At 37.9% G+C, this 27913-nt stretch overlaps 1 protein-coding gene across 1 annotated transcript in view; it reads left to right on the top strand.

Annotated features, from left to right (window-relative positions):
• FREM2 (FRAS1 related extracellular matrix 2) overlaps window positions 1-27913 on the top strand; it is a 182835-nt gene that overhangs the window by 133115 nt on the left and 21807 nt on the right. The window contains exons 7-13 of the mRNA XM_023208694.2: window positions 15370-15519; window positions 17261-17470; window positions 18893-19090; window positions 19799-19963; window positions 20538-20720; window positions 24895-25025; window positions 26638-26796. Of these exons, the coding sequence (XP_023064462.1) occupies window positions 15370-15519; window positions 17261-17470; window positions 18893-19090; window positions 19799-19963; window positions 20538-20720; window positions 24895-25025; window positions 26638-26796 (1196 nt within the window). The remainder of the gene's footprint in view (window positions 1-15369; window positions 15520-17260; window positions 17471-18892; window positions 19091-19798; window positions 19964-20537; window positions 20721-24894; window positions 25026-26637; window positions 26797-27913) is intronic.

The following is a 27913-nucleotide window of genomic DNA, read 5'->3' as shown; positions in this document are numbered from 1 at the left end:
ACACGGGAAGAGTTGGTGGTGAAGAAGAACCCGGAAGTGCACCATCCTGCCTCCGTTAGTCCAAACAGTAAGGTCAGGAACTAGACAAAGATGTCCACTTTTACCATTTCTATTTAATGTACTACATGAAGCCCTAGCCAGAGCAGTTAGGCAAGAGAAAGAAATAAAAGGCATTCAAATTTGAAAGGAGGAAGCTAAGTGCCACTGTTTGCAGATGACATGATCTCATATATAGAAAACCTTAAAGACTCCATTGAAAAACTGTTAGAACTAATAAACAAATTCAGTAAAGTTGCAGTATACAAAGTAAGCATAAAAAATCAGTAGCATTTCTATATGCCCATAATCAACTATCTGAAAAAGAAGTCAAGAAAACAGTTTCATTTACAACAACTACAAAAAAAAGATACCTAGTAATAAACTTAGTTAAGGAGGTGAAAAATCGAAAAATCTTTATACGGAAACTATAAAACTTTGATGAAAGAAATGTAAAATAATGCAAATACATGGAAAGGTATCCTATATTTGTGGATTGTAAGAATTAACGTCATAAAATGGCCAAACGACCCAAAGTGACGTACAAATTTAATGCAATTCCTATCAAAATGCCAATGACATTCTTCACAAAAATAGAAATAAACAATTCTAAAATTTATCTAGAACAAAAGACCCCAAAACAACCAAAGCAATCCTGTGCAAAAAGAACAAAGCTGGAAGCTTCATACTACCTCACTTCAAAATATACTACAAAGCTATAGTAACTACAAAACAACATGGTGCTGGCATGAAAAACAGACACATAGACCAATGGAACAGAATATAGAACCCAGAAGTAAATTTACACACCTACAACCAACTGATTTTCAACAAATGTACCAAAAATATATGTTGGGGAAAAGATAGTCTCTTCAATAAATGGTACTGGGAAAATTAGTTTATCTACATGCAGAGAAATGAAACTAGAACCCTACCTCTCACTATATATAAAAATCAACTCAAAATGGATCAAAGTTCTTAATGTAAAATCTGACTCTAATAGAAGAAAACATAGGAGAAACACATCAGAGCATTGGGCTGGGCAAGGACTTTTTAGATAAGACTTCAAAAGGATAGTCAACAAAAGAAAAAATAGGCAAATAGGATTATATCAAACTAGAAAGCTCTTCCATAGCAATGGAAACTGTTAAGAGAGGGAAGAGACAACCTACAGAATGGGAGAAAATATTTGCAAACTATAGATGTGACAACAGGTTAATATCTAGAATATATAAGGGACTTAACAGCAAAACAACAATAATAATGTTAATATTAATCAAAAATGGGCAAAAGGCCATTTTTCAAAAGAATGCATACAAATGACAAACAGGTATATAAAAAAATGTTCAACGTTGCTAACTGTCAGAGAAACACAAACCGAAACCAAAATAAGATACCATCTCACTTCAGTTAGAATGGCTATTATAAAAAAAGACAAGTGTTGGTGAGAATGTGGAGAAAAGGGAACACTGACATACTGTTAGTGGGGTTGTAAACTAGTACAGCCATTATGGAATACAGTATGGCAGTTCCTCAATTAACTAGAAACAGGATTACCGTATTATTCAGCAATCCCACAGTTGAGTATTTACTGAAAATATTTGAAATCCGTATGTTGAAGAGGTATCTGCATGCCTATGTTTATGGCAGCACTATTTACTATAGCTAAGATATGGACTCAACCTAAGTATCCAAAAGATGAATAGATGAAAAAATGTGGTATAAATAGCCAACAGAATACTATACAGCCATACAAAATAATGGAATCCTGTCATTTGAGACAACATGGGTGAACCTGGAGGACACCATGTTAAGTGAAATAAGCCAGACACAGAGAGACAAATACCACATGATGTCACTCATATGTGGGATCTACAAAGGAAAAGAAGCTGATATCACTGAAGCAGAGAACAGAACTGTGGTTATCAGAGATTGGGAAAAGGAGAAAGGAGAGGATGATGGGGAAAGGTTGATTCAGAGGTACGTGTTACAATTACATAGAAGGAATAAATTCCAGTGTTCTATTGCACAGTAGGGTGACTATGGTTAACAATAAAATATTACATATTATAAAAAAGCTGACTAGGCATGGCAGCTCATGCCTGTAATCCCAGCACTTTGGGAGGTCAAGGCAGGTGGATCACCTGAGGTCAGGAGTTCAAGACCAGCCTGGCCAACATGGTAAAACCCCGTCTCTACTAAAAATACAAAAATTAGCTGGACAGTGGTTGCAGTGACCCGAGATAGCACCACTATACTCTAGTCTGGGTGACAGAGCAAGGCTCCATCTCAAAAAAAAAAAAAAAAAAAAAAAAATTGCTAGAAGAAAGGCTTTTGAGTGTTCTCATCAAAAAGAGGACATGCATGATGTGCTGGATATACTAACTACCCTTATTGGGTCATTATAGAACACAGAAATATATCAAAACATCAAATTGTACCTCATAAATATGGGAAATGACAGTGTGTCAATTAAAAAGCAAATTTTAAAAACAAAGAAAAAGGCAAATGAGCAAAGATCAGAGACTGCTCGAGTGGGTTTGTTAGCAATAGGAGTCCATTTGACTCAACCTGTTATGGCCAGAACCTCCAAAGGCTCTGGCTGCTATGCTGCTGTGTGCTTGCCTGGTCTTTTTGAAACTGTTGATACAATGCACTGCTCACCGCAAGAAAAGCATTAAAGAGCTTTGTTCCACTGCACACGCACAAGCTTGGCAAGCAGCCACTTGAATTTCTCCTGCTAGTCACATAAAAACATTTCACCACCATTACCAGAAAAGGCAAAGGCTCCAAACTTCTTTATGAGAAAAGTTAACCATTTTGTGTAATTTACACTGAAGAGTGACCTTTCTGCCCGCAAGAAAGTGAGCACAGGCAGCTGTGCCAGGACACAGGCCTGGTTCACCCAGAAATGAGCCCTTAAATTCATGGAGTGTACATTTAAAAGTATGTAGTCTGCTAGAGTGGTTTTAGGATATCAAGGTTGTGATACCAATTAGGATCATGCTGTTCACAATATTAAATTAACTCATGTCTTTATTTTTTAGGGCTTCATAGATATCATATATTTTTATATAATCATAGCTAACATGAACACCTTCTTAGATGTGCTAAATCTTTTACCTGAACTATTTAACACACATAGGCACATACATAAATTATGAGCCAAGTCGTATGATGCCTGGGTTTTAGCATCTGTGAGTGGTTGGATAACTTGCCCAAGGTCAAACAGCCGGTAAGCATTTAGCCAGCCTGACTAAAGAGACTATGGCATTAACAACTATGCAGCGCACCTCATATTATACTAGCAGTATGTATATTTAATATACACAATGACCTTCTGATTCTACAATGTAATACTCTAAGATATTATTAGGTATCCTAATAGGGAAGTTTACAAGATGAAACAAGCTATATATACTTTTATAGACATACAGCACCTGAATATTGATAATTGAAATGTCATAGATGTTAGGATAACTTGTAAATGAACTATTCTTGTTGATCTTTTATCAATTGTAATTCCCCTTAGATCTTTAGGAAAGCTTGTTAGTGCAGTCTCAATCTGGTACTTCAATTGGACAAGGAATAACACTGCTTTTTCCACATCATCTAGCAAACCACCCAGTAAAAATGGTTGTCTTTCTGAAAGATTGCATTCTGGCTCTCTTGTCAAGTCCTCGTGGATAAATACTGTCTTGAGTTTGTTTTGTCTTTTTCCCAGTAACACTATCTGCCTGGTTCTCATCTCTTCCAAACAGAAAAGTGAATGCTGGCCATGCAATACTATCTTATAGACATCAAGGAATAAATATTTCTGATTTATTACCACCACTAAAACCCTAGAAGCAGTTCACTAAACATTTATAGGAACCTCAAGATCTCAGTCACAGAAAATTCCATTTTAGTGTTAAAAATCACATAAATCTGAGAAGCAACTTCTCAGATACTAGGCTTCGGAATTTGTAAGTTTAAAACTATTAAAATAAATTTTATAATAAAAACCAATAAAGTACATAAAAAGTTGATTACATGGAAAAGATCTCTTACTAAATACTATTGTTACGATCAGAAAGTCCTAATTATTTGCTGGTCACAGAGGACTGGCATATCTTTTTATTGAAATCATAAAATGTACAGAAAATGCTGAAAAGCCAAACATGGCAACTTGGCTGAAAGCAGAGCACTTCAAAGTCTTGGCCTGCATGCCCAGTGATGTAAAGGGAGGCCAGCATCTGTGAAATGCTGCCATGGACTTGCCGGGCTATGATTATCTATTTTAAGTCCGGAAAACACACTGTGCACCTATGGTCTACTGTTGAAAACATGTACCTCCATTACTAAACAGATGGCAGCATCTCCGTGTATGGTATTAGAATGAAATATTGAGAAAACATTTTGGAATAGATGTACTATTTTCTGACATTGGTGGATATACCAGTGGTCACTGTAGAGATGTGAAACCTGTTAGTTTGCTTCCTTATAAAGCCAGAAGTAGTTGTCTCATTAGGAGTCCTTCTGGTGTCCCTATGTTCTCTGGGAACCTTCCTTCTCTTTGTAGATAAATGTTACCTTTCAGAGGGAATAGATAGCTGTTATGTTTTCCCTGAGAAATAGGTCTTCATCGTATCTGACTGAACTTCGGATCTTCTTTTCCCTCATTTATTCCAATGTTGTAAATTGTATACGTATTTTTTTTTGTAATTGGCCTTAAATCTTCCTTAAAATTATGTACCAAACCTTACCCTGACCTAGAAAGATACAAGATTGCCCAGTGAAATATAGTGCTACTGTTATTTGATAAATCAGTAAAGTATGTGACAAATAATCACAATAATAATTTATACTGAAATTTTAAACATATAGCTAAAACTAAAAATGCCTTCTTTCTCTAGGCCATTTGTAACAATTTGAAGCACTTAAAATTATGGATGAAGCGTTTCCTTCATACTACTGGAGAAATAAATCATCTTTTTTTCTGTTTTTCTATGAAACATGTCTTTTTTCTGTCTCTCTGAAACGGACATTTGAAATAATTTGAATCCACACATTTATTCATTTAAAACACACACTTAACATCTCTCATGTTTCCAGATGCTGTGCGAGGGTAGAGGGAACAAGGATTTGACCCGGCCTCACTTCACTTGTTTATAGGCCCCGCTAAGTGGCCGGCAGTCTCCAGGACATTAAGGACACAGTGGGGAAAGATACTAGCCCAATCTATAGAGACTTCGAGAAGGAAATGGACAAATAGCTCCAACAAGGCAAAGGATGAGTCCAGGCTCCACATGCAGTGACAGCTTTCAGAAGGTTCTCTCGCTTGGCCTCAGGCTCCTGGAAGGCCAGTTCTCTTCCGCACAAAGAATGGAGGAGCCTGAATCATGAGTGGGCAGCCAGTAAACTGATGCTCAGAGTCACGTGTCTTTTTAGGCTGTGACAGTCTCTCCATTGTGAAGACAACTGCACTATTTGGGATGAGCCAAGTTACAGTACAATTCAGCAGTTCCTGAGTTTAAATGCATTCCTGTGAAAAGAAATAAAACAGCTGATAGATCTTTACTCGTGAGTACCTTTTCAAAAAGCAAGAATATAGGTATTGTGAGAGGAAAAAAATAGCTTTCTTTTTACACCTTATAGAGCTGAAATATATCTCAGTTTCAATTTCCCTGAGGGTGTTTCACAAACAATGGGTTTCACAGGCCCAGGAAGTACACTACAGAGCTGAAGCTCTGTGGTCAAAATGCCAACAAGGAGCCCATTCTTTCCTTTTTCTTTTTTTTTTTTTCTTTGTTTTTAAGAATCACACTTATTCAGAAGGGTAATTTTTGAGAGCACACTCCCTGCAAGAGAAGGCTTTAAAAAGCCAAAGCCACAGTCTTTCATAGTCTCCGTGCTGCAAGATGATCCTATAAATACAAGATAAAATTGGAAGTGGTCTAGGTGTTGCTTTACGCCTGTGGGTCTAGCGTGCACGGTCTGCATCTCATAAACTGGTGGAATGCTGTCTGCGCTAAATAGTGGGTTGAAAGCAGTACAGTTTTGTAAGTCTTTCCAGGGGATCGCTACCCTCCCAACAAACCTAGCATGCATGTTTTTTGTGATGTTGGTCCTCAACATGTATTTTGAAGTTTTTAAAATGACAGTACATCTAAATAATAATATGTATTCGATCTAATTCAGTATACTGAGAGGACAAATAAACTCTTTGCAGTAGAAGATGTCAGTTTAGCACTCTGAGGAAAATTTCGTGACTCTGTTCAACACATCCCTTGACATCTCTATGAAGAAGGAAGCATGTATTCAAGTCCTGAATATCCTTGTTGATTTTCTGTCTTGTTGATCTGTCTAATATTGACAGTGGGGTGTTAAAGTCTCCCACTATTATTGTGTGGGAGTCTAAGTCTCTTCGTAGGTCTCTGAGAATTTGCTTTATGAATCTGAGCACTCCTGTATTGAGTGCATATATATTCAGGATAGTTAGTTCTTTTTATTGCATTGATCCCTTTATCATTATGTAATGCCTTTCTTTGTCTTTTTTGATCTTTGTTGGTTGAAAATTTATTTTAAGAGACTAGGATTGCTTTTCTTTCTTTCTTTCTTTTTTGTTTGTTTTGCTTTCCATTTGCTTGGTAAATATTCCTCTATCCCTTTATTTTGAGCCTATGTGTATCTCTGCATGTGAGATGGATCTTCTGAATACAGCACACTGATGGGTCTTGACTCTATCAAATTTGCCAGTCTGTGCCTTTTAATAGGGGCATTTAGCCGATTTACATTTAAGATTAATATTGTTATGTGTGAATTTTTTTCCTGTCATTATGATGCTAACTGGTTATTTTGCCTATTAGTTGATGCAGTGTCTTCATAGTGTCAATGGTCTTTACATTTTGGTTTGTTTGTCAGTGGTTGGTACTGGTTTTTCCTTTCCATATTGAGTGCTTCCTTCAGGAGCTCCTATAAGGCAGGCCTGGTCATGACAAATGCTTCAGCATTTGCTTGTCTGTAAAGGATTTTATTTCTCCTTCACTTATGAAGCTTAGTTTGGCTGGATATGAAATTCTGGGTTGAAAATTCTTTTCTTTGAGAATGTTGAATATCGGCCCCCACTCTCTTCTGGCTTGTAGGGTTTCTGCTGAGAGATCCACTGTTAGTCTGATGGGCTTCCCTTTGTGGGTAACCTGACCTTTCTCTCTGGTTTCCCATAACATTTTTTCCTTCATTTCAACCCTGGTGAATCCGAAGATTATGTGTCTTGGGGTTGCTCTATTCAAGGAGTATCTTTGTGGTGTTCTCTGTATTTCCTGAATTTGAATGTTGGCCTGTCTTGCTAGGTTGGGGAGGTTCTCCTGGATAATATCCTGAAGTGTGTTTTCCAGCTTGGTTCTATTCTCCCCATCACTTTCAGGTACATCAGTCAAATGTAGGTTTGGTCTTTTCACATAGTCCCATATTTCTTGGAGGCTTTGTTCGTTCCTTTTCATTACTTTTTCTGTAATCTTGTTTTCATGCTTTATTTCATTAAGTTGATCTTCAATCTCTGATATCCTTTCTTCTGCTTGATCAATTTAGCTATTGATACTTGTGTATGCTTCATGAAGTTCTCATGCTGTGTTTTTCAGCTCCATCAGGTCATTTATGTTCTTCTCTAAACTGGTTATTCTAGTTAACAATTCCTCTAACCTTCTTTCAAGGTTCTTAGCTCCCTTGCATTGGGTTAGAACATGCTCCTTTAGCTTGGAGGAGTTTGTTTTTACCCAACTTCTGAAGCCTACTTCTGTCAATTCTTCAAACTCATTTTCCACCCAGTTTTGTTCCTTTGCTGGCGAGGAGTTGTGATCCTTTGGAGGAGAAGAGGTGTTCTAGTTTTTGGAATTTTCAACCTTTTTGTGGTGATTTTTCCTCATCTTCGTGGATTTATCTAACTTTGGTCTTTGCTGTTGGTAATCTTAGGATGGAGTTTTTGCGTGGTCATCTTTTTTGTTGATGTTGATGCTATTCCTTTCCATTTGTTAGTTTTCCTTCTAACAGTCAAGTCCCTCTTTTGCAGTTCTGCTGGAGTTTGCTGTGGTTCCACCCCAGACCCTGTTTGCCTGGGTATCACCAGCAGATGCTGCAGAATAGCAAAGATTGCTGCCTGCTCCTTCCTCTGGAAGCTTCATCCCAGACAGGCACCTGCCAGATGCCAGCCAGAGCTCTCCAGTATGAGGTGTCTGTCAACCCCCACTGGGTAGTATCTTCCCATCAGGAGGCATAGGGGTCAAGGACCCACTTAAGGAGGCACTCTGTCCCTTAGCAGAGCTCGTGCACTGTGCTGGGAGATCTTCTGCTCTCTTCAGAGCTGGCAGGCAGGAACATTTAAGTCTGCTGAAGCTGCCCCCACAACCGCCCCTTCCCCCAGGTGCTCTGTCCCAGGGAGATGGGAGTTTTATCTACAAGCCCCTGACTGGGGCTCTTGCCTTTCTTTCAGAGATGTGCTGCCCAGAGAGGAGGAATCTAGAGAGGCAGTCTGGCTACAGTGGCTTTGCCATGCTGCGGTGAGCTCCACCCAGTTCGAGCTTCCTGGAGGCTTTGTTTATGCTGTGAGGGGAACACTGCCTATTCAAGGCTCAGTAATGGTGGACGCCCCTTCCCACACTAAGCTCAAGTGTCCCAGGTTGACTTCAGACTGCTTTGCTGGCAGCAAGAATTTCAAGCCAGTGGATGTCAGCTTGCTGGGCTCCATGGGGGTGGGATCCACCGAGCTAGATGGCTCCCTGGCTTCAGCCCCCTTTCCAGGGGAGTGAATGATTCTGTCTTGCAAGTATTCCAGGCACCACTGGGGTATGAAAAAAAAAAACTCCTGCAGCTAGCTCGGTGTCTGTCCGAACAGCCACCCAGTTTTGTGCTTGAAATGCAGGGCCCTGGTGGTATAGGTACCCAAAGGAATCTCCTGGTCTGTGGGTCGTGAAGACCATGGGAAAAGCGCAGTATTTGGGCTGGAGTGCACAGTTTCTCATGGCACTGTCCCTCACAGCTTCCCTTGGCCAAGGGAGGGAGTTCCTGACCCCTTGTACTTCCCAGGTGAGGAGATGCCCCACCCTGCTTCTGCTTGCCCTCCATGGGCTGCACCCACTGTCTGACCCAATAAGACGAACTGGGTATCTCAGTTGGAAACGCAGATATTGCCTGCCTTCTGCATTGGTCTTGCTGGGTGCTACAGACCAGAGCTGTTCCTATTCAGTCACCTTGCCCGGCTTCCTCCTTTTATTTTTTTAATACAGAGTCTGGCTCTGTCACCCAGGCTGAAGTGCAATGGTGTGATATTGGCTCACTGCAACCCAAATTACCTTTAAATTTTAATCTATCACTGCTGCTGATGAAGCCAAGTAGAGAGCATAAGATATAGAATCACAGAGCATCAATATCTCAAATATTTTTTAACCTAGGGGGTAAAACTAAAATAAGTATATCTATGTGTATATATATGTGTGTGTATATATGTATATACACACACACACACACACGTATGCTTTATAGTCTAGTAGTCCATTTTGTGAAAGAATTGAATTTAATCCCTTTCTGATAGATTTTGGACTTGTTTCCAATTGCACCCTAACACAAATGAATGAAATACAATGAGCAATCCTTTGTATGCATCTTTGAACACTTAGGTTAGCATTTCTATATGACACATCCCCATATATTGAATTGCTAGGTAAAAATTTTGTCCATAAGAATCTTGTGAAAACCTTTTATGACTTCTTTCCTGCCTTAATAGTAGTCAAAGGCACAGGTTTTATCTAGATATGCATCCTAGTTCCACTATTTCCCTGATGTACAGCACAACTTTGGGCAAATCTCTTGATCTCCCCAATTCTTGATTTCCTTATCTGTGAAAATGGGATTAATATAGTACACACCTCAGTGGGTGGTTGTGAGGATGAAATAAGGTACTGAATTTAAAACAACTACTACTGTGGTATCTAGCAATTAAGTTACTAGTTTTAAAGATGCTGAAATGAGCTAAAACAATACGCAGATTGCTGACTGAAGTTAGCTGCCTGTGAAGGTTTTTAAAAACAGTGCTGTGCCTGTGTGGAGGCAAGGGGCATGTGCAGGTCTCTGCATCTTCTGCTCAGTTTTGCCATGAACCTAAAACTGCTCTAAAAACTAAAACCTATTAACAAACAAACACAGGTGCCTGGAAGTGCCTATTGGAGATTCTGATTTGGAAAATTGGAGATAAGGCCCTAGCATCTGTATTTTTAAATTCTCTAGGATAATTGTAGTATACTTCCTATTTGGGAACCAATGAAGGCAAAGCATTTCAAAAGAAAAGAAAAGAAAAAAAAAAAGCCTCTTCTCTTTGAGTTCATTTTAATTCGCTTTTCCTTCCCCATGAATTTCTTACAGATTCAAAGGGCAGCCTTACAAAGTCGTTTTACTGCAGAGAAAAGAAAAGCACTGGCTCCTCCTTAGGCTTCTTAACTGCTACTGCCTGATGCTAAGAGTGTCCTCTTCTGACTCACCCACTCCAAAGACAGACATAGTTATTCATTTGCTGTAGCAAATAAATAATTCTACTCTGATGTTAATTCATTCTACACATATTGATTGCACACCTATTACATGGATTAAGCTACGTGTTAGGGAAGTACCAGTGAATAGAGGAAGCTTGATTCCTCCCCTTAGAGAGCTCAGAGACAACGGGGGACATACTCACAGTGACGGCGGAAGTTGAGCCAGGGCTTTGTTTGATGGGGAAAGCAGGGTGCTCCCCACAGAAGTGACTTCTCAACAGAAGCCTGGAAGATGAGCAGAGCAGGAGGTATCTGGATGAGGAGGGAGGAGTATTCAAAGCAGCAGCAGCAGCCATAGAGCAAAGGCTGGGAGGGGCACATTCAAGACTGGATTGTTTACTAGAAAAGGGGCTAATATGAGGTTGAAAAGGCAAACCAAGATCAGATGTTTCAGTGGCTTGTAAACCATGTTAAGTAGCTTGTGAATAATCCCAAGAACAGTAAGGAAAGTTGAGAGGCTTTCAGCAAAGGGAGTACTATGATGAGATTTGCTTTGAGGGATGACCACTTTCCTTAAGAGCCTGGTTAAGTGGCTGCTGGGAAAACTCAAAAGGAAGGTGTTATTGTCTGCAGCTAGATTAGTGGCAGTGAGACAAAGAGAAACCCGGGGAAGGGGAGTGGAGGTGACCCTGTGGATTCCGTTATGGAGAAGTCCACCTTGAGGTGCCCAGGGGACATGGATTGATTAGGCAATACAGCTCAGAAGAAAGATCTCATTTGGAAACCATTCCTTTGTATTATTTTCAGCACCGGACAGAAAGGCAGCATTAAAGCTTTTACTTCATTCAGTTCTAAGCAAACACATTGGTTAGATCTACAAAGCTTACTTGAATGATGGTCTATGTGCACGTGAGTAAATAAGATTTGGCTCCAGATAGCAATTACTACTGGCACCTCTTCCTTTCATCTCAGGAGACACAATGTAATTGTAAACATCCATCTAGACACTGGGAAAATTTTTCCCTCAGGGAAAGAAACTTAAATTGTTTCTCTTTGTCTTTGTTGCAGGTATCTGTGCTGTATTGCTCACCTGGCCACCTCTTCTACATTTGTAGGAAATAAATGTGATCCTATCTGTGCTGTAGGTAGTGAAAGTATCCCCAGCCTTGAGAAGCACATTAATGTTTAATGAGCTAAAATAGACTTTTCTGTAGTCACTGCCTTGATCTATGTCCTTTATTTAAAAGTATAAAGACCTCAAGGGATAGAGTGTAGAGTTTGGCTTCCCTTGTGAATTTCACACTCACTAAGCCAATTCAAAACCTCCCTTGCACTGCTCACAGTCAATTTGGATAAATTTATCTTTCCTCTGCATTCTGGAGTGTCATCTGAGGGTGGTGGAGTGATGAGCAGGGACTGTTTTATGGTCTTAGGTGGGTGTAGGCTATGAGATGTGTGGCTTTATTTGATCATCCTCTTATTCCAGGTAATAATATCCTCCACTGATTGTTTTATCCATTAAGTCTGTGAACTTAAACATGGTACAAGGCACAGTGTGTATTTAGGAGCTGAATTAAAGAATTGAATAGACTTCTAGTTTACTTTAAATTGTAATGGGGTAGGGGTATTTCCATAACTGATCTAGAAAGATCTTCAGTTTACTTATTTTCTTAAAAGAAACCAAGTTTCCAGGCCATAAATAAGAAAAAAGTTTACCAAAGAAAGAGGTGAGTTAAAAATCTTACTCATAAACAGTAATTTTGGGGGGACAAGCAATTATTCTGGATTTTGCATAAATACCTTTCAAAGGCATGACAGTCACATCCATTTGTTATTTTATTCCTTCCTCTTGCTTAGTACTCATTAAAATGTCCCAGGAATATCTTGCTATTTTTCTTAAGTGACATCTGTAACTCAACGTACTGCTTAATGTGTCTTTAACTCATTCATATTACATAAGGTTTTCTCCCAGTGGTAATGATTATAAACAATATTCAAATTTTAGGTATTTTGAAAAGATGCTGAGAAATTGAAATAAACATAGTCGTTACTTCTTTTTCCTTCTTACTTATCTAACACTGAAAAAATATGCTGATGTTTGAACATCTTTTTAATTACTGGCATAAGAAACTAGATAGAGGTTTTTTTCCTATAGAAACTATTGAATGTGTTTTAATCTCATAATAATCACATCAAACTTTAACTTCAGTAATTGTAATTGATTATTTGAGTTTTTCAGATTATTCAGTTTTTCAGTCATGATGAGTGGAGTACAAAGAGGGAGAAAAATCATATACATAAATCTACTCATAATCAAAAGCTTTAAGGAAGTGATTAACTTTTCTAACTCTTTTTATTAGCACTGTATTAAAGTTGAAGGATTTAGGGTTAAAATCCCATTTCCATTCTCCCTCCTTCTTTCTACAGGAGATAACAATATATTATGCAATAGGCAACATAATCATGTGGTTTGCATCATTCATATCCGTTTTATTTTTATAACGTTGTCACATGTGCCATGCCACCCCCACCTCTTTCTCTCTTTCTGTCTTGCTCACATACACATTCACACAAATACACCCACATGCATATGAAACACATGTGTCTGTACATTTATGGTAACTAATTCATCTTCATTTCGAATGACAACTTAGAAGTTTTTCAGAGTACTACATACGTAAGACTTCCATATTTTTTCTTATAAAAACTACACATTAAGCTATAAAGTAAAATTACGTGTTTTGGAGTTGACAGAATGAGTCTGAAACACGCAACCACCATTTAGTCCCTAATGTGTAGCTTATTTGGTGTTTAGCGGTTGTATATTCACTCACTTGACTTTATTATGTTGCTTTTTTGTTACGTGTCTGTGAGGACTTGGGAAGTGGGAAGATGGGGAGGTATCGTTGTCAAATAAAAGGTCTTCCCTTAACTGCATTTCACAGCTCTCTCCCATAACTCAGAAACCTAATTTGGGTGATGATGTGGTTTGTCAGGAATGTGAAGAGACTAACAGAGATCACTTGTTGGATGCAGGTGATCAAGCCTCTGTGATAATTATGGAAGCCTTTTAAAAGACTTACAGATGTGCCCGGTTTGGCCATCTGGTCAGAAGATGCATTTTCAGAGTTCTCTGTCTTCACCTTTGTGCCCTACCTCAGTGTGGGAAATGTCAGGAATGTACTGGCTTGTAGTTGAGTTCTGCTTTGACTGAGGTTAACAGATAACACCTTCGTCTGTACACGTACACTCATGTGCCCTAGCACCGTCCAAGTTGAAAGGATAAGAAGGAGGTTAACTATGCTGTAGCGACATTTATCACCCTCTGAACCAAAATATGTGAACAAAATTTCTAAGGTTGGTTTTGAACTATTCAAGAATTTGAAGGGGCTGTATGATTTTTATCATGCCCACAATGTGAAGAAACAAAGAAAACAAACTTTTCCAGTTTAAATAAAGGTAACTTATTTGGGGCAAGAAAATAAAGAAATCATACTGAATGTGAACAGTGCACAAAATGAATTTTCTTTGCCTTTCCAAGTGGCTTTGTGAGCCATTGTTGTAGAGTTTTGCTTAATTTGGTATGTGTGGGAATTCAATTAGTTGCTCTGAAACATGATATCATGTTTTTAGTGGCCTTCCTTCTTAAGGAACAGTAATGTGAGTTGCATGTTCTTTTAGATGCAGTCCTTTTGAAACTTGTAAAACTAGAGTCAGGTGACTAGAATGTGTCAAGTCAAAGAGTTGTTCGCTTTACGTGTGTACATTCACCTGTGTCTGTTCGTGCATGGTAACTATTATCATTAACCTTTATTCTGGGTGATATAATTTATCTTTCTTAATAATTGCTTATAAAAATAAGCTCACAATGAGTGAAGTATATACTATTTTTACAACTTCCTGTGAGCCTCTGTCTAATTCAAAATAAATTTTTTTTACAGTAAGATCACAAATTAAATCTCTGTTTTTTCATTGGTCAGCTGACTGCTAAACTTCAGACTTCTAGCAGCTCTGTCACAAGGTAAACCATTGGTCACAGGTTGAGTCAGGCAGAAACTGATTAGATCAATTGAAATGTATCACCAGTATTGGAAAAAAATACGAAGTCCCCAAAGCATATGCCCTAGTTTAGTGACTGAATCTGCCTCATTTTCTTGTGTGTTTAGAATTAATATGAACCCCTTCGTATGAGATTATTTCTTTAGTAAAGTCTCACTTAATATAGAGCATCTCCAGTACTCTACAGGCAACCTGCAGTCAGGCCCTGCAGTCTTCAGGACTAGCAATCATATAGTCAGTCTAGTTATGACAGTAGGTTCTAATCCTTGTGATTATAACATGCCCACATACACCGAATTAAGCCCAAATCTAATGGGCCAGAAAATGGCATAAGGCAAAAAGTTACAGCTCTGTTCCAGAGTGGAAATTTGGTAGGAGATAATAAAATGAGTGGCTAGGCCAAACTAAAAAAAAAAATTTAAAAATTAAAAAAAAAATCAGGTATGTATTTTGTTTCATTTAGTTCTATTTTTCCAACTAGGCTTCCAAGGGCACTTTTGGAAGCCACTTATAATCCCACATACGAAGGACAAACAAACTTATGTCTCAAGATGAGAATGTTTTATTAGATACTTTACTGTGTGTATGTTCGATTGTAAGCAGTAATATTTTGACCTGAAAAGTACAGATCGAAGAGATGTTATCTCACTAAAAGGAAAAATGTACGATAAGGAAGTCCCTAAGAGTCAGCACACTCTTCTTTGGAATCATGTCCATAGAGTTTGATGCGAAAAAGTAAATATAACAGAAATGATTTCTGTTCCTTTCTTAACAGAACCCGTCTTCTACTTCGGCGATGTGGAATACTCCGTGGATGAGAGTGCTGGGTACGTGGAAGTTCGGGTGTGGAGAACAGGCACTGACCTGTCCAAGTCTTCTAGTGTCACAGTAAGGTCTCGGAAAACGGATCCTCCCTCCGCAGATGGTGAGCAGTTTCCCGCTCGGCTCTTTTGACTGTTCTGCAATTTTCAATGACCATGGCACAAATTTGTTTAAAGCTGAAATACTTCACTCCTATTAAAGCAGTTTGGCTGGGTGTATTGTTTTTGCTGAAATTATTACTCTAGGAGGTAAATCTAGGCTTTATTTAGTACTTTGGGCAAGTACATTTAAGGGTCATGAATCAGAAGCTAGGTTACAAACGTGAAGACTCAAAGGATCTATACACTAAGGCCTATATTTCCATGAGATGGTTCTCTACTCTCAGCAAAACTAGTATTGCTGAATGTTGTGGCATTATAGGCAGGAAAATCATCTTGCTGCACATAATCTATCCCCACAGAAACCTATGACATTTAGGTACTATGCAGGCATGTGTCTTCAGTTGGCTGTCTCCTTATTTTAACCATGAGTCCCTATAAATACTTCAGATCCAAAAGGTTTTTTCCACACTTCATTATAAAAAATGTACTAACTAGCACATATCTGCATTTTATTCCGGGATCTACATCTCCAAAAAGTTGATTTTAAAGTTTACAGCAAGCATAGAATTCAAAATTTCCTTTTTTTTCCCTAAATGACCAACAATACAAACTTTCTCATGTACACACACATGAGAACACACATGCTTGTCATACATACATCAGACATTCATCACACAAAGCAAGCACAGGTTATACCATTTGAAAAGTCACCCTTAGGTTTTAACTTTTTTAATGTAGTGGAAACAGTATAGTGCTTTGCATGTAGCAGGTGCCTAGTAAACATTTGTTTAACTAAATTAATCATTTTTAAGAGAAATATTCAAATCAGAGATGATGGGAGGGAGAGAGAGAAATAAGAGCAAAGGGGAAGAAACAGAGGAAAATAAAAAATATAAAAAGAACCACAAGGAGATACGGACATTCTACAAAATGAATTAAAGACAGATATGCTCAAGTAAAGTTGCACATTTGGAGGTAAAGTAGATACAAAATGAGAGTCAGAAGAGCAGAAGGTATGAAAACAAAGAAAGAAGCAATATTATTGACCTATGGCCCACCACTATCAGTCTTTGAGGATGTAGTGGCTACAGATTAAAAGGCAGTTTTGTTTTTAACTACTTTAGATATAAATGGAGGTATCAACACTAGATATAGCCCCTTTTGTCTGAAAAATATTAAATTAAAGATCAAAGATCAAAGTGTAGAAGCTTCTCTCATTGCCTGGAACAAAGGTGGATGGAGTGTGGGCAGAGCTGGTTCCACTTAAATGTGTTGCTTTAACTAACAGGCAACCGTACACCTAAGTAGGATGTTCTACAGCAGCTCCAGCAAAGATACAGAAATAATTAATGTTAACAAAATTGTAAATGTCTGTATTTCATATGTAATTTATGAGGATCATATATTTGATTGATATGCTGATTTTTCTAAGCCTGATTTTTATTACCTTTATTAGATAATTTTCAAACTAAAGTTAGAGGAACTATAACACGGAAAGCTAACATAACTAATCCAAAGGCTAACCATGAAATGTGGATAAAGTTCAGCAGCTGGTCTTTGATTTATCACCACAGTAGCTATCTAGATATCTATTTGCGTTGTATTAAATGTACTTTTCTGTAGGGTTATGCTGGTCTCTGTTTTTTAAAAGAAGAATTATAAATACAATTACATAATTTATATCTTATAATTTTTTGAAATTTAATTAGTCCCCAACTGAATATTTTTTTGTTACTGTCATAGCTGGAACAGACTATGTGGGCATTAGCCGTAATTTAGATTTTGCACCTGGAGTCAACATGCAACCTGTTCGTATCGTCATTCTGGATGACCTTGGAGAACCAGTGCTGGAGGGAATTGAGAAATTTGAACTGGTGCTTCGTATGCCTATGAACGCAGCCCTCGGCGAGCCCAGCAAAGCCACAGTGTCCATAAATGACTCTGTCTCCGATTGTGAGTGTTTGTTAATTTTACAATGATAAGTGAAATCATAAGCTAAGGTTTATATATATATGATAAGCAAGATGATAAACTATATAATATATATATATGTATATGTGTGTGTGTGTGTGTATAAACATGTTTGTTTGCTAGAGCTTCCATAACAAAGTACCACTGTCTGGGTGGCTTAAATAACAGAAATTCATTGTCTCATAGTTGTTGACTAGAAGTCCAAAATTAAGGTGTTGGCAGGCTCGCTTCCTTCTGAGCACTGTCAGGGAAGGAGGTTCCAGGCCTCTCTCCTTGGCTTGAAGATGGCCATGTTGTCCCTGTGTCTCTTCACATCATGTTCCCTGTATGTGTCTCTGTCTAATTTTCCTCTTTTTATGAGAACACCAGTCATATTGGATTAGAGCCCACCCGAAAGACCTCACTGTAACTTAATTACTTCTGTCAAGACCCAACCTACCAATAAGGTCACATCCTCAGGTGTTGGGGTTGGGATTTCAACATATGAATTTAAGGGGGACACAGTCCAACTCATACAAATACCCTAGCTGACCACACCTTTCTCCTCCTGATGATTTTGATAGAATTAGACAGTCTCAGAATAAAACTTTTATTCTTTCTCTCAAACCTTAAAGAAAAAAAAAGTGATGTCATCAATATTTTGATTATGTCTCAAGAATTCCCCTCATGGCAGATGGGTGGAACCACGTGGAACTGCATAGACCCCTGAGTGTCAGTGATCTTTCTCCACTTCACAGCACAGGACACTTTCTGTCATCTCCTTTCCCTAGACACTCATAAAATTTCTCTGATAATGTGCCAAAAATGCTGTTCTGGGACAACCCTCTGCTGAACACATGGCACATCATCACAAGGGAATTCTGACACACCGTCACAAGGGAATTCTGAACACTCTTCAATCATGAGGATTTCAACCATGCTTGGAGGAGTCTTACCTATTGTCAATGAGGCCTATACGCAATTAACCTAGCATAGGTGTCACCTAAAAATCACACACAAACACACACACACACACACACACACACAGAGTCAACTTTCCCACATGATCTGAGTAAATTATGCTTATACTGCACAATATTTAGTGTTCTTCATATCAGGAAATTCTGAAAGCCTCATGACTAAGAAACATGTAGATACAAATATCTTAAAGTTTGTGGTTTTATCTGCTTTTTAGCATTTCATTGCATACCCTTACTTTACCAAACAGGCAGAGCAAAATGTCAAAGGTAAGGAAATCAAAACTCTTAAGTGATTTGCTCAAGTTCAAAACATTGGCAAGTGACTGAATGGAGACAGAATCCAGTTCTTCTCACTTACTTTCCATTATTCTTTCCACTAAACCACATCTTCTCAAATGCCATTTTCACAAGGAAATTTCCGTTCACTTTGATCCTGTTTTTGCAGTGCCTAAGATGCAATTCAAAGAACGAATATATACTGGCAGCGAAAGTGATGGGCAGATAGCTACGATGATCCATAGGAGCGGGGATGTCCAGTACAGATCTTCAGTGAGATGCTACACCCGGCAGGGGTCTGCACAGGTGATGATGGACTTTGAAGAACGCCCAAACACTGATATCTCCATCATCACATTCCTCCCTGGTAAGCTTGAGCTTAAAATTTTTTTGTGAAATTTGAAGAAGCTGAATTTTTACTCAGAAATTTGTATCAGGGAAATACAAGTTCCTTGATACCAACAAGCGTATGGCATGGTTTTATGTGCACTAAATGATGAAAGTGAAATCGATTTTTAACAGGTTGAATGAATGTCCTTTTTGTATCTGCATTAACTTACTGATTCCCACTGATGTGATATATGGTTTATTCAAAACTTATTCAATGGACAAAAGCATATGAAATGTACAGATTTTACAATGCTAGGAATTAAACTTAGCTCAATGATTTGTTTAGTAAGTCAGAAGTTAATAATACTAGAAACTAGTGTTGAGGTCAGATTAACAATGATCAACCAGTACAAGGCTGCTAATCTTGCTTTCTGAATGTAATGCTAAAAATTCATAAACAAAAGTGGCATCTGTGCTGTTTCCTTTGTTTTCTAAGATGAGTGGCAGAGCTTAAAGACAGAGATCAAAGAAATTCCCCATACAAATAAGGGCTGGTCATTGCATATACTTAAATATTTATTCACTTATTCAGCAAATATCTACTGAAGGCTTATTACTTGCCAAACACTATTTGTTGCACTGAGATGGCAGGAAAAATCAACATTCTTGCCCTTATGGTGCTCACATTCTAGTTGTAGATATATTCCTATGGGACGTGATTGACCTGCTGACACTGTTGTTCCAGGTGAGACTGAAAAGCCCTGCATCCTTGAGCTGATGGACGACATGCTCTATGAGGAGGTAGAGGAACTCCGCCTGGTACTCGGCACTCCACAAAGCAACTCTCCCTTTGGGGCTGCAGTTGGTGAACAAAACGAAACTCTCATAAGGATCCGAGATGATGCTGATAGTAAGAAATCTTTTTTTGTGTTCAACTGTAAATTGGGAACTAAAATCCATCCAAGTCAAGGTTTTAAGTGACTCAGAAAAATCCCCCCACCTCCTCTACTTTCAGACTAGGATTTTTAATCTATTGAGAAATAGCAAAAAGACAAACAGATGGGGAACAAAATAAACAATTAAAACTGATAATTTTGACGCTGGAGAAAATGGCTTACATCCAAACACTAATTCCCAAACATCCATACCGGCCCTCTACTGTATACACACCCTTGGGTATAGGGGGACCAACAGTTTCCTCCCTTCCCCCGCCACCTTCAGTGGCCTGCTCATGTGTAATTTATGGCACATAGACAGCTGGTAGCACATGCTCTCTGGGGGCTGGTTAAATCCCAGGAAGGAGTTGGACAACATATGCCAGCTTTTCCTTCCACACACATCACTAATTTTGAGTGAGGGGACAGAGAGAAACCAGGAGTGTAATAGTCCTTAAGCCCCTCCCACATGGAAACAAACATTAGAAATGGCGGAAAAGCATTCCCCTTACTAATAATTTCATTTGTCTGTGTTCCCCACAATTTTAGAGACTGTTATTAAATTTGGAGAAACCAAATTTAGTGTCACTGAACCCAAAGAACCTGGAGAGTCAGTGGTTATAAGAATTCCAGTGATTCGCCAAGGAGACACTTCAAAGGTTTCCATTGTGAGAGTCCACACCAAGGATGGCTCAGCCACCTCTGGAGAAGACTACCACCCTGTGTCAGAAGGTACGGGGCTCCCAGGGCCTGTCTCCTGATGGATGGATCATGCCAACTCTGTGTGCCAGTGCCAGTGCCCTTAAGGAAAAGAAGGGAAACATCCAATTGAAATAAAAACAGGACACTCTTTTTTGAGGGGTATAATTTTAAGGGGTACAAGTGCAATTTTGTTACACAGTTATACTGTGTCATAGTGAAGTCTAGTCTTTTAGTATATCCATCCCCCGAATAATGTACATTGTACCCATTAAGTAATTTCTCAGTAAGCACCCCCTGCCACTCCCCCACCCTCCCCAGGTCTTCAGTGTTTATCATTCCACACTCTATGTCCACATGTACACATTATTTAGCTACCACTTATAAGTGAGAACGAGCAGTATTTGACTTTCTGTTTCTGAGCTGTTTCAATTAAAATATAAGCATACTCTTGTAAATTCCTATCGTTTAGTAAAACAAACACAATGGGATTTATTTCCAAGATTTTTTTCTTTTTGACTTACAGCGTATATGTGTTAGGACTTAGGGAAATTTTGAGTAAATGTGCTAGATAACCTTCTGTTTTGAGTTGACTTTCTATTGGTTTTACCTTCATTGTAGTTACCAGATTAAATAATAATTCCCTTATTTTTCTATGTCATAATAACTGTGATAATAATCTATTTTGGTTTAGAGAACACCAGCAATCTAAATCTAAACCAAAAAAAGGAGCCACTTAGAGATGTCTTTCATTCCTCTCTTTTTGCAAATGTTGAGCCATGTCATCATCTTTTTTTTTTTTTTTCTTTTTTTTGGAGATAGAGTCTCACTCTGTTGGCCGGGCTAGCATGCAGTGGCATAATTGCAGCTCACTGCTATCTCCGTGTCTTAGGTTCAAGCGATCCTCCCACCTTAGCCTCCCAAGAAGCTGGGACTACAGGCATGCGCCACCATGCCCAGCTAATTTTTTTGTATTTTTGGTAGAGATGGGGTTTTACCATGTTGGCCAGGCTGGCCTCAAACTCCTAGTCTCAAGTGATCTGCCCACCTTGGCCTCCCAAAGTGCTTGGATTAAGGGCAGGAACCACTAAACTTGGCCTGCCATTTACGTTTATCAGTAATTAAAACAAATCAGTTCTAGCCAGGCACGTTGGCTCACACCTGTAATCCCAGCACTTTGGGAGGCCCAGGAGGGTGGATCACCTGAGGTCAGGAGTTCAAGACCAACCTGACCAACATGGCGAAACCCTGTTTCTACTAAAAATACAAAATTTAGCTGGGTGTGGTGGTGCATGCCTGTAATCCCAGCTACTTGGGAGCCTGAGGCAGGATAATGGCTTGAACCTGGGAGGCAGAGACTGTAGTGAGCGGAGATCACACCATTGCACTCCAGCCTGAGAGACAAGAGCAAAACCCCGTCTCAAAAAACAAACAAACAAACAAAAAAAACTCAGTTCTCTTTCAGTTGCTCTCTCTCTGAATTACTTGCTTACAAAAGAAAAGTAACTTTATGTCCAAAATTACGTTTATGAATTGTTTGGAGTCTAATTATTCACTGTTTTCTACTTTCCCACTTCTCCCTATCAAGAGTCATTTGTTCTTGATGATCTTAGCCCTTCAGGCATTCATCGTTATCTAATTTACAAACAAAGCTGAGAAAACAACTGATAGGTATCCCTGAATCAGTAACAAAGTTAGTGAGGCAATATAAAAAATGGCATCTTCTACAGAGGAGCTTGTATCAAATTGCAACCACTATATGGAAAGAATATACAAGCTTCAAAGTTATCCCCAGATTATTCTCTATGTAAAACATAATATATATTTGAAATAAATCACATATAATCCCAGAGAACAGAAAACAAAACTGATTAGCTACTGAATTATAAAATATAAAATGTATTTCTATAATGAGCAGATTTTATATGAAAGAAGAATCTTCTAAATATTGATAACATGATCTTTAACAAAAAATGTTTTTCTTCAGAGTAAAATGATTCCTTTTGCTAAACAGAAACAAAATTATAGCTATGTAGTAAACTGAAAAGTAAAGTCAGAAAAAAGTTAAAATATTAAATAAAACTGTTGGTCTCTTTTATCCAATAAATGTCAACATGTGTTTTATAATGTTTATACTAAAAATGTAAGGAATATTTTTCTGAAACGTTTTCTAATTTCTCCTGTAAAGGTTCAAACTGAAGTGAGTTCTTTGCAAAAAACAGAAAAAAATTAAATATAGGACAAAAGTTGAAATTTTTTGCATACTAAAATAGTTTAAAGTGACAGAAAAAGATAAATGTGAGTGAGAAAACTTGCCCACCATCCAGCAAGTATACTATCAGAAAACAATAACAAATATTTAAAATAAATATTTAATTTTTTAAATTCTAAGAAATTTGGTTTGTATAACTCAAGGCATTACAAAACCTTGAATGTTTACACATCTAAGATAAGCAATGAAAACGAGTAAAGCAAGGAAAATATGAGAGAAAATGGAGTGATTCTAATGTCATTAAGCCAGCAAGCCCATTCCTGGCTGAGAAAAGCCTGTATTATCATAGCCTAGTGGTCATAGTCTCCTGCCACGCAGAAAGGTGCCAAAAAAACTCAAAAATCTCTGTTTTCCTATGAAATTCCCAGATATTTAAATGTTAGAAACCAATTTTTTAATGTCACACCATACAGGTCAAATCAAGCAAATGATTGGCTATTTTCTTCTCTGGAACAAGAACTATAAGTTCTCTCAGGGTATAAGAAATCTGGGACTGATAAGCTCAAATAATATGTGAAGGTTAATAGAAATAATTGCTGTATCTACAAACAGAGAACTAATGTTACAAAGAAAAAGAAAATTATTTAAAGATAAAGGGAAGAAAATTGCTCCTCATACCTGATAATTTAAAAATTGAAGCAGAAAAAAGAAAGTGCCCTGGCAATTCATTTTCTTCTTCCAGACTCTAAAGGATTTGTAATTTAGAATTATAATAACTGAACTGCAGCTACAACAGAAACTGGCATCTGTTGACTCTTCTAATTGGGATAATTATATTTTATAGGCTTTAAATTTTCTCTTTTGAAACAGTATCTCAAAAGGTATAGTAAAACCAACAAAGTAGTTTATCCATGCTTTACAGTATGATCAGTTGCTTAATTATGACTTCAATAAAATCTGATAATTTTCATGATTTTTAGTAATTTTGAAATGAGTGGTTAAGAAAAGAATTCTGATTTTTTTTAGGATTCTAGATTTAACTTTCATGACATTGAAGCAATTCTTTCTTAGTGAGAAAGGACAGGGTGAAGAGAAAACCATTACTAGCATTTATCTAATGTTACTTGTCCACGTTTCCCTGAAAAACACAAAGAAGTTTTTTTGAAATATAATTTGATATTGTATAAAAAACTCAACAGTTATTTATCTGGCTCTTCTACATATATACATAATGTAAATCCCATTCACACTCTATTATATCTGTGATCATATTCATTTGTCTTGAGTCCTATTGGTTTAGAAATTCTGGAGAATAAGATGTTAATTTTTCTGATTATGTCCCCATATTAGCACTACTGATTGTCCCTTCCATAATTCAGCATATTTTCAAACTGTGGGCCAAAAACCAATGTCTTATTATTAAAATTTTTCTTCAGATAAAATCACATTCACGGCAACCTGGATGGAACTGGAGACCGTTATTCTAAGTGAAGTAACTCAGCAATGGGAAACCAATCATTGTATATTCTCACTCATAAGTGGGAGCTAAGCTATGAGGATGCAAAGGCATAACAATGATATAATGAACCTTTGGGACTCCAGGGAAAGGGTGGGAGGGAGGTGAGGGGTACAAGACTACAAATTGGGTACAGTGTATACTGCTCAAGTGATGGGTGAAACAAAATCTCAGAAATCACCACTCAAGAACTTATTCATGCAACCAAACACGACCTGTTCCCCCCAAATCCTATGGAAATAAAAAAATTGAAAAAATAAAGTCTTGGGAAACAAGAAAATATTAAAGTAAAATGCATAGAGTAAGAATTAGTGGTGTTTGTTAAACATTTGATTTTGTTTCTCACAAACACCCAAAAATACTGGACCACAGTGTAAAATGTATTTCTCATTGCAGGCCACAGACCAAAAAAAAAGCTTGATAGGAAACTTCTAATATTCACATGCAAACGATTTAAATCTGTGATTTTGCATTTGTAGAAATTGAGTTTAAGGAAGGGGAAACCCAGCATGTGGTTGAAGTCGAAGTTATCTTTGATGGGGTGAGAGAGATGAGAGAAGCCTTCACTGTTCACCTAAAACCTGATGAAAATATGATAGCAGAGACGCAGGTAAGTAATGTAATGTGTATGTAAATTCATGGCCAGCAGTTTGTCAGAGAAAATGCATAAAAGCAATCACATAGTGTACAATAAAATGAGGAGACTTTGTACAAGCCTTACATGAAAGAGATATGCATAATCTGTTTTTACCACTTAAATATATTTTCTTCTGATTAGATCATAGTCGAGAAATTCCTATCTTTTTCTCTGAAAAACATGTGTTGAAACTCAAGGACTGAAGTCACTGAGCCCCAAACCGGTGCACTTCCCTTCCCCATGTCAGTCAGTAATAATTGATTGACCTTGGGATTAACCATCAGAGAGAAAGTAGCATCTCAGAGTAAAGAGGGAACTATTAATTCAGTGTCACAACTCATAAAACATATTCAAACCCACAAAGCAGTTTGCTAATCCTCCAAATCACGATCTGTTTCCCCTGGCCTTATCAGAATTTGATGTCCACAGCCTCATGATCAAAATGTTGCAGTCCTAAGTCTTGTTGTCTATACTTACTTAATCTATATTGTCTCATTAACCAGATTTTCCTCAAAATGAACATAATTCCACAGAATGTTGACCTTGACAAGGGAAATAATTTTTAAAACTACATGTCTTTTTGGAATGTATTAATTTTTTATATCTTTGCTTAAATTTGCTGTATTACTTTTTTGTTTGTTTCACTTTAGTATGAGTTTAAGCTGGGAAACTTTTTTCCATAAATATTTTTATCATTTTGTAATCTTTACTGCTTGATGGTTTTTCTACTACAGTGTCTTGCTTTTCATCAAGTTATTTAAAATTCAAGTATGGGCAATCTTTATCAAATATAGTTTTGTGTCTTCATCACATAAGATTAATCTTTTATTATTATTTTTATGTAGTAGCATATGAAATTCTTTTGGGTGAAAAGAATATTCACTCAAGTTGCTTCCAGTGATAAAAGCTTCTTTTAAAAAGATACATGTAAAGATAGTTTGGGAAACTATGCTATGTAGTCAGATATTGGAAGGTTATTTGGGAGCCAGGGCAAGTTCACAGCAAGGTGTTCTTGTCACCTTGCCCAGCAGCAGGTGTTCATGGATTCCTCTTCTGTCTGGAACTCAAATTCTCCCCCTGCCTGGGTTTCAGGTGGTGCCTTCTGCCCTTGACTGCTTTAAAAAATTTCTTATTACTGGCATCTGCTTCACCCAGGCTCACACTATCCCATGACCTCTCTGATCTTCCTTCCTTCAGAATGCCCTCCAGCTCTACTCCCACTGTCAAAGAATTGACTCCTTCATGAAATTTCCCTTCACAACCCCAAGACAGGTTTAGTTACTGTCATCACAACTGGAGAGAAAAAAAAATGAGAGTCCAAACACCTCGTGGGCCGCTGGCCGACCTTTGGATTGACTGCCCTGGGCTCAGCTGCCCTCCCTGGAACCATAAGATGTGAACAAGGTGCCAAGGTCATGTGCACCAGGCCACTTAGGGCCAGTTGCTCTCCAGGGGCTCTGAGTATGACACTTTGCATCATAACGAGGCCGTGGGTTTGCCAGGAATCGTGAGTATTGTCCTGTATGGTAGAAGCATCAAAAGTTTAATATTTCACTAATCAGTGATCATTATCTTTTCCTTCTAGGTGACCAAAGCCATTGTGTATATAGAAGAAATGAGCAGCATGGCAGATGTCACTTTTCCTTCTGTCCCTCAAATTGTATCCCTGTTGATGTATGACGACACTTCCAAAGCTAAGGAGAGTGCTGGACCCGTGTCAGGCTATCCTGTCATCTGTATCACAGTGAGTAGGAGATTCACAAAATTGAGGAAAACTGTAAGATAATTACTTCAAATAACTTTAAAGTGTAATCAATATAGCATTGGCTTTGTTATGAGGAAATGAAAGTAGAAAAATACTGCATGGTTTAATTAAAGCCTTGAACTTTGCAAATATAACACTAGTCAAATAAAGCTCCCATTTTTTCTTTCTTCACCCAGCAAAGGTTCATTAACTGATGTGTACACAGTGTGTTATCTCAGTCTGTCACCAATAGAAAAATAAATAAGATATGAGGTCTGCATTCAAGATATTTATAGATGAAGAAAAGAATATAGGAATTGGTAACTCTAATATAAGGCAAGATATAACCACTATCATGAAAATGATACAAATTGGAAGTCAGAGCTGCGGGTCCATATATGAGGGGAGATTGGGATGGTCAGGTGGAATTTTGATCGTTTAGGATGCAAGTCTGATAAGGGAAGGTCATTCTAGGAAGAAGGGATTGCAACATGAGCTACAGCTAGAAACAAAGAGCATAAGAAATAGCAAATTATCACTACTTTTAAAATTTACCTTTTCTTGACTCTAAATTGTAAGCTCCTTGTGAGCTAAAATTATGACTTACCTATTTTTATATCACAACAGCACTTCTATAATCACTAATATATAAAAGATACACAATGCATGTTAATTGAGTCAACAAGGCAGAGATAATTTGGTGTCAAAGTATAGGGAGTTTTCAATGTCATATTAAGAAATGTGGACTTCATTTGTTGTGTAGTGAAGAGTTCTTACACAGGAGAATGATCAGAGGGGTTAAGCTGGCAGGTTAACAGGGCAGTCGTGTGTCAGTGGACTGGAAGAAAAGACCCTGAATTAGACAGAGAAGTGCTGCTGGGAGTGGAAAGGAAGGCATCAACTTAAGCAACATTGCAAAAGAATAATCAGCCGAGTTCCTGACTCACTGGATAAGGGGGGTAAGATGAGAGACAGGAAGGGAGGGAGGAAATAAGAGAGAATAAGGATAATTGGCAAACATGATTCAAGACATTATGATATAAATAACAATTTTACACGTATTAAGTTAGAAATAGAAACATCCAATAAGCTGTTTGAAATGCAAGATCAGCATTTA

Source organism: Piliocolobus tephrosceles, chromosome X (assembly GCF_002776525.5).
Source record: "Piliocolobus tephrosceles isolate RC106 chromosome X, ASM277652v3, whole genome shotgun sequence".
NCBI lineage: Eukaryota > Metazoa > Chordata > Mammalia > Primates > Cercopithecidae > Piliocolobus > Piliocolobus tephrosceles.
Note: the sequence above shows the minus strand (reverse complement) of the source record. Positions and strands in the feature narration are given on the sequence as shown.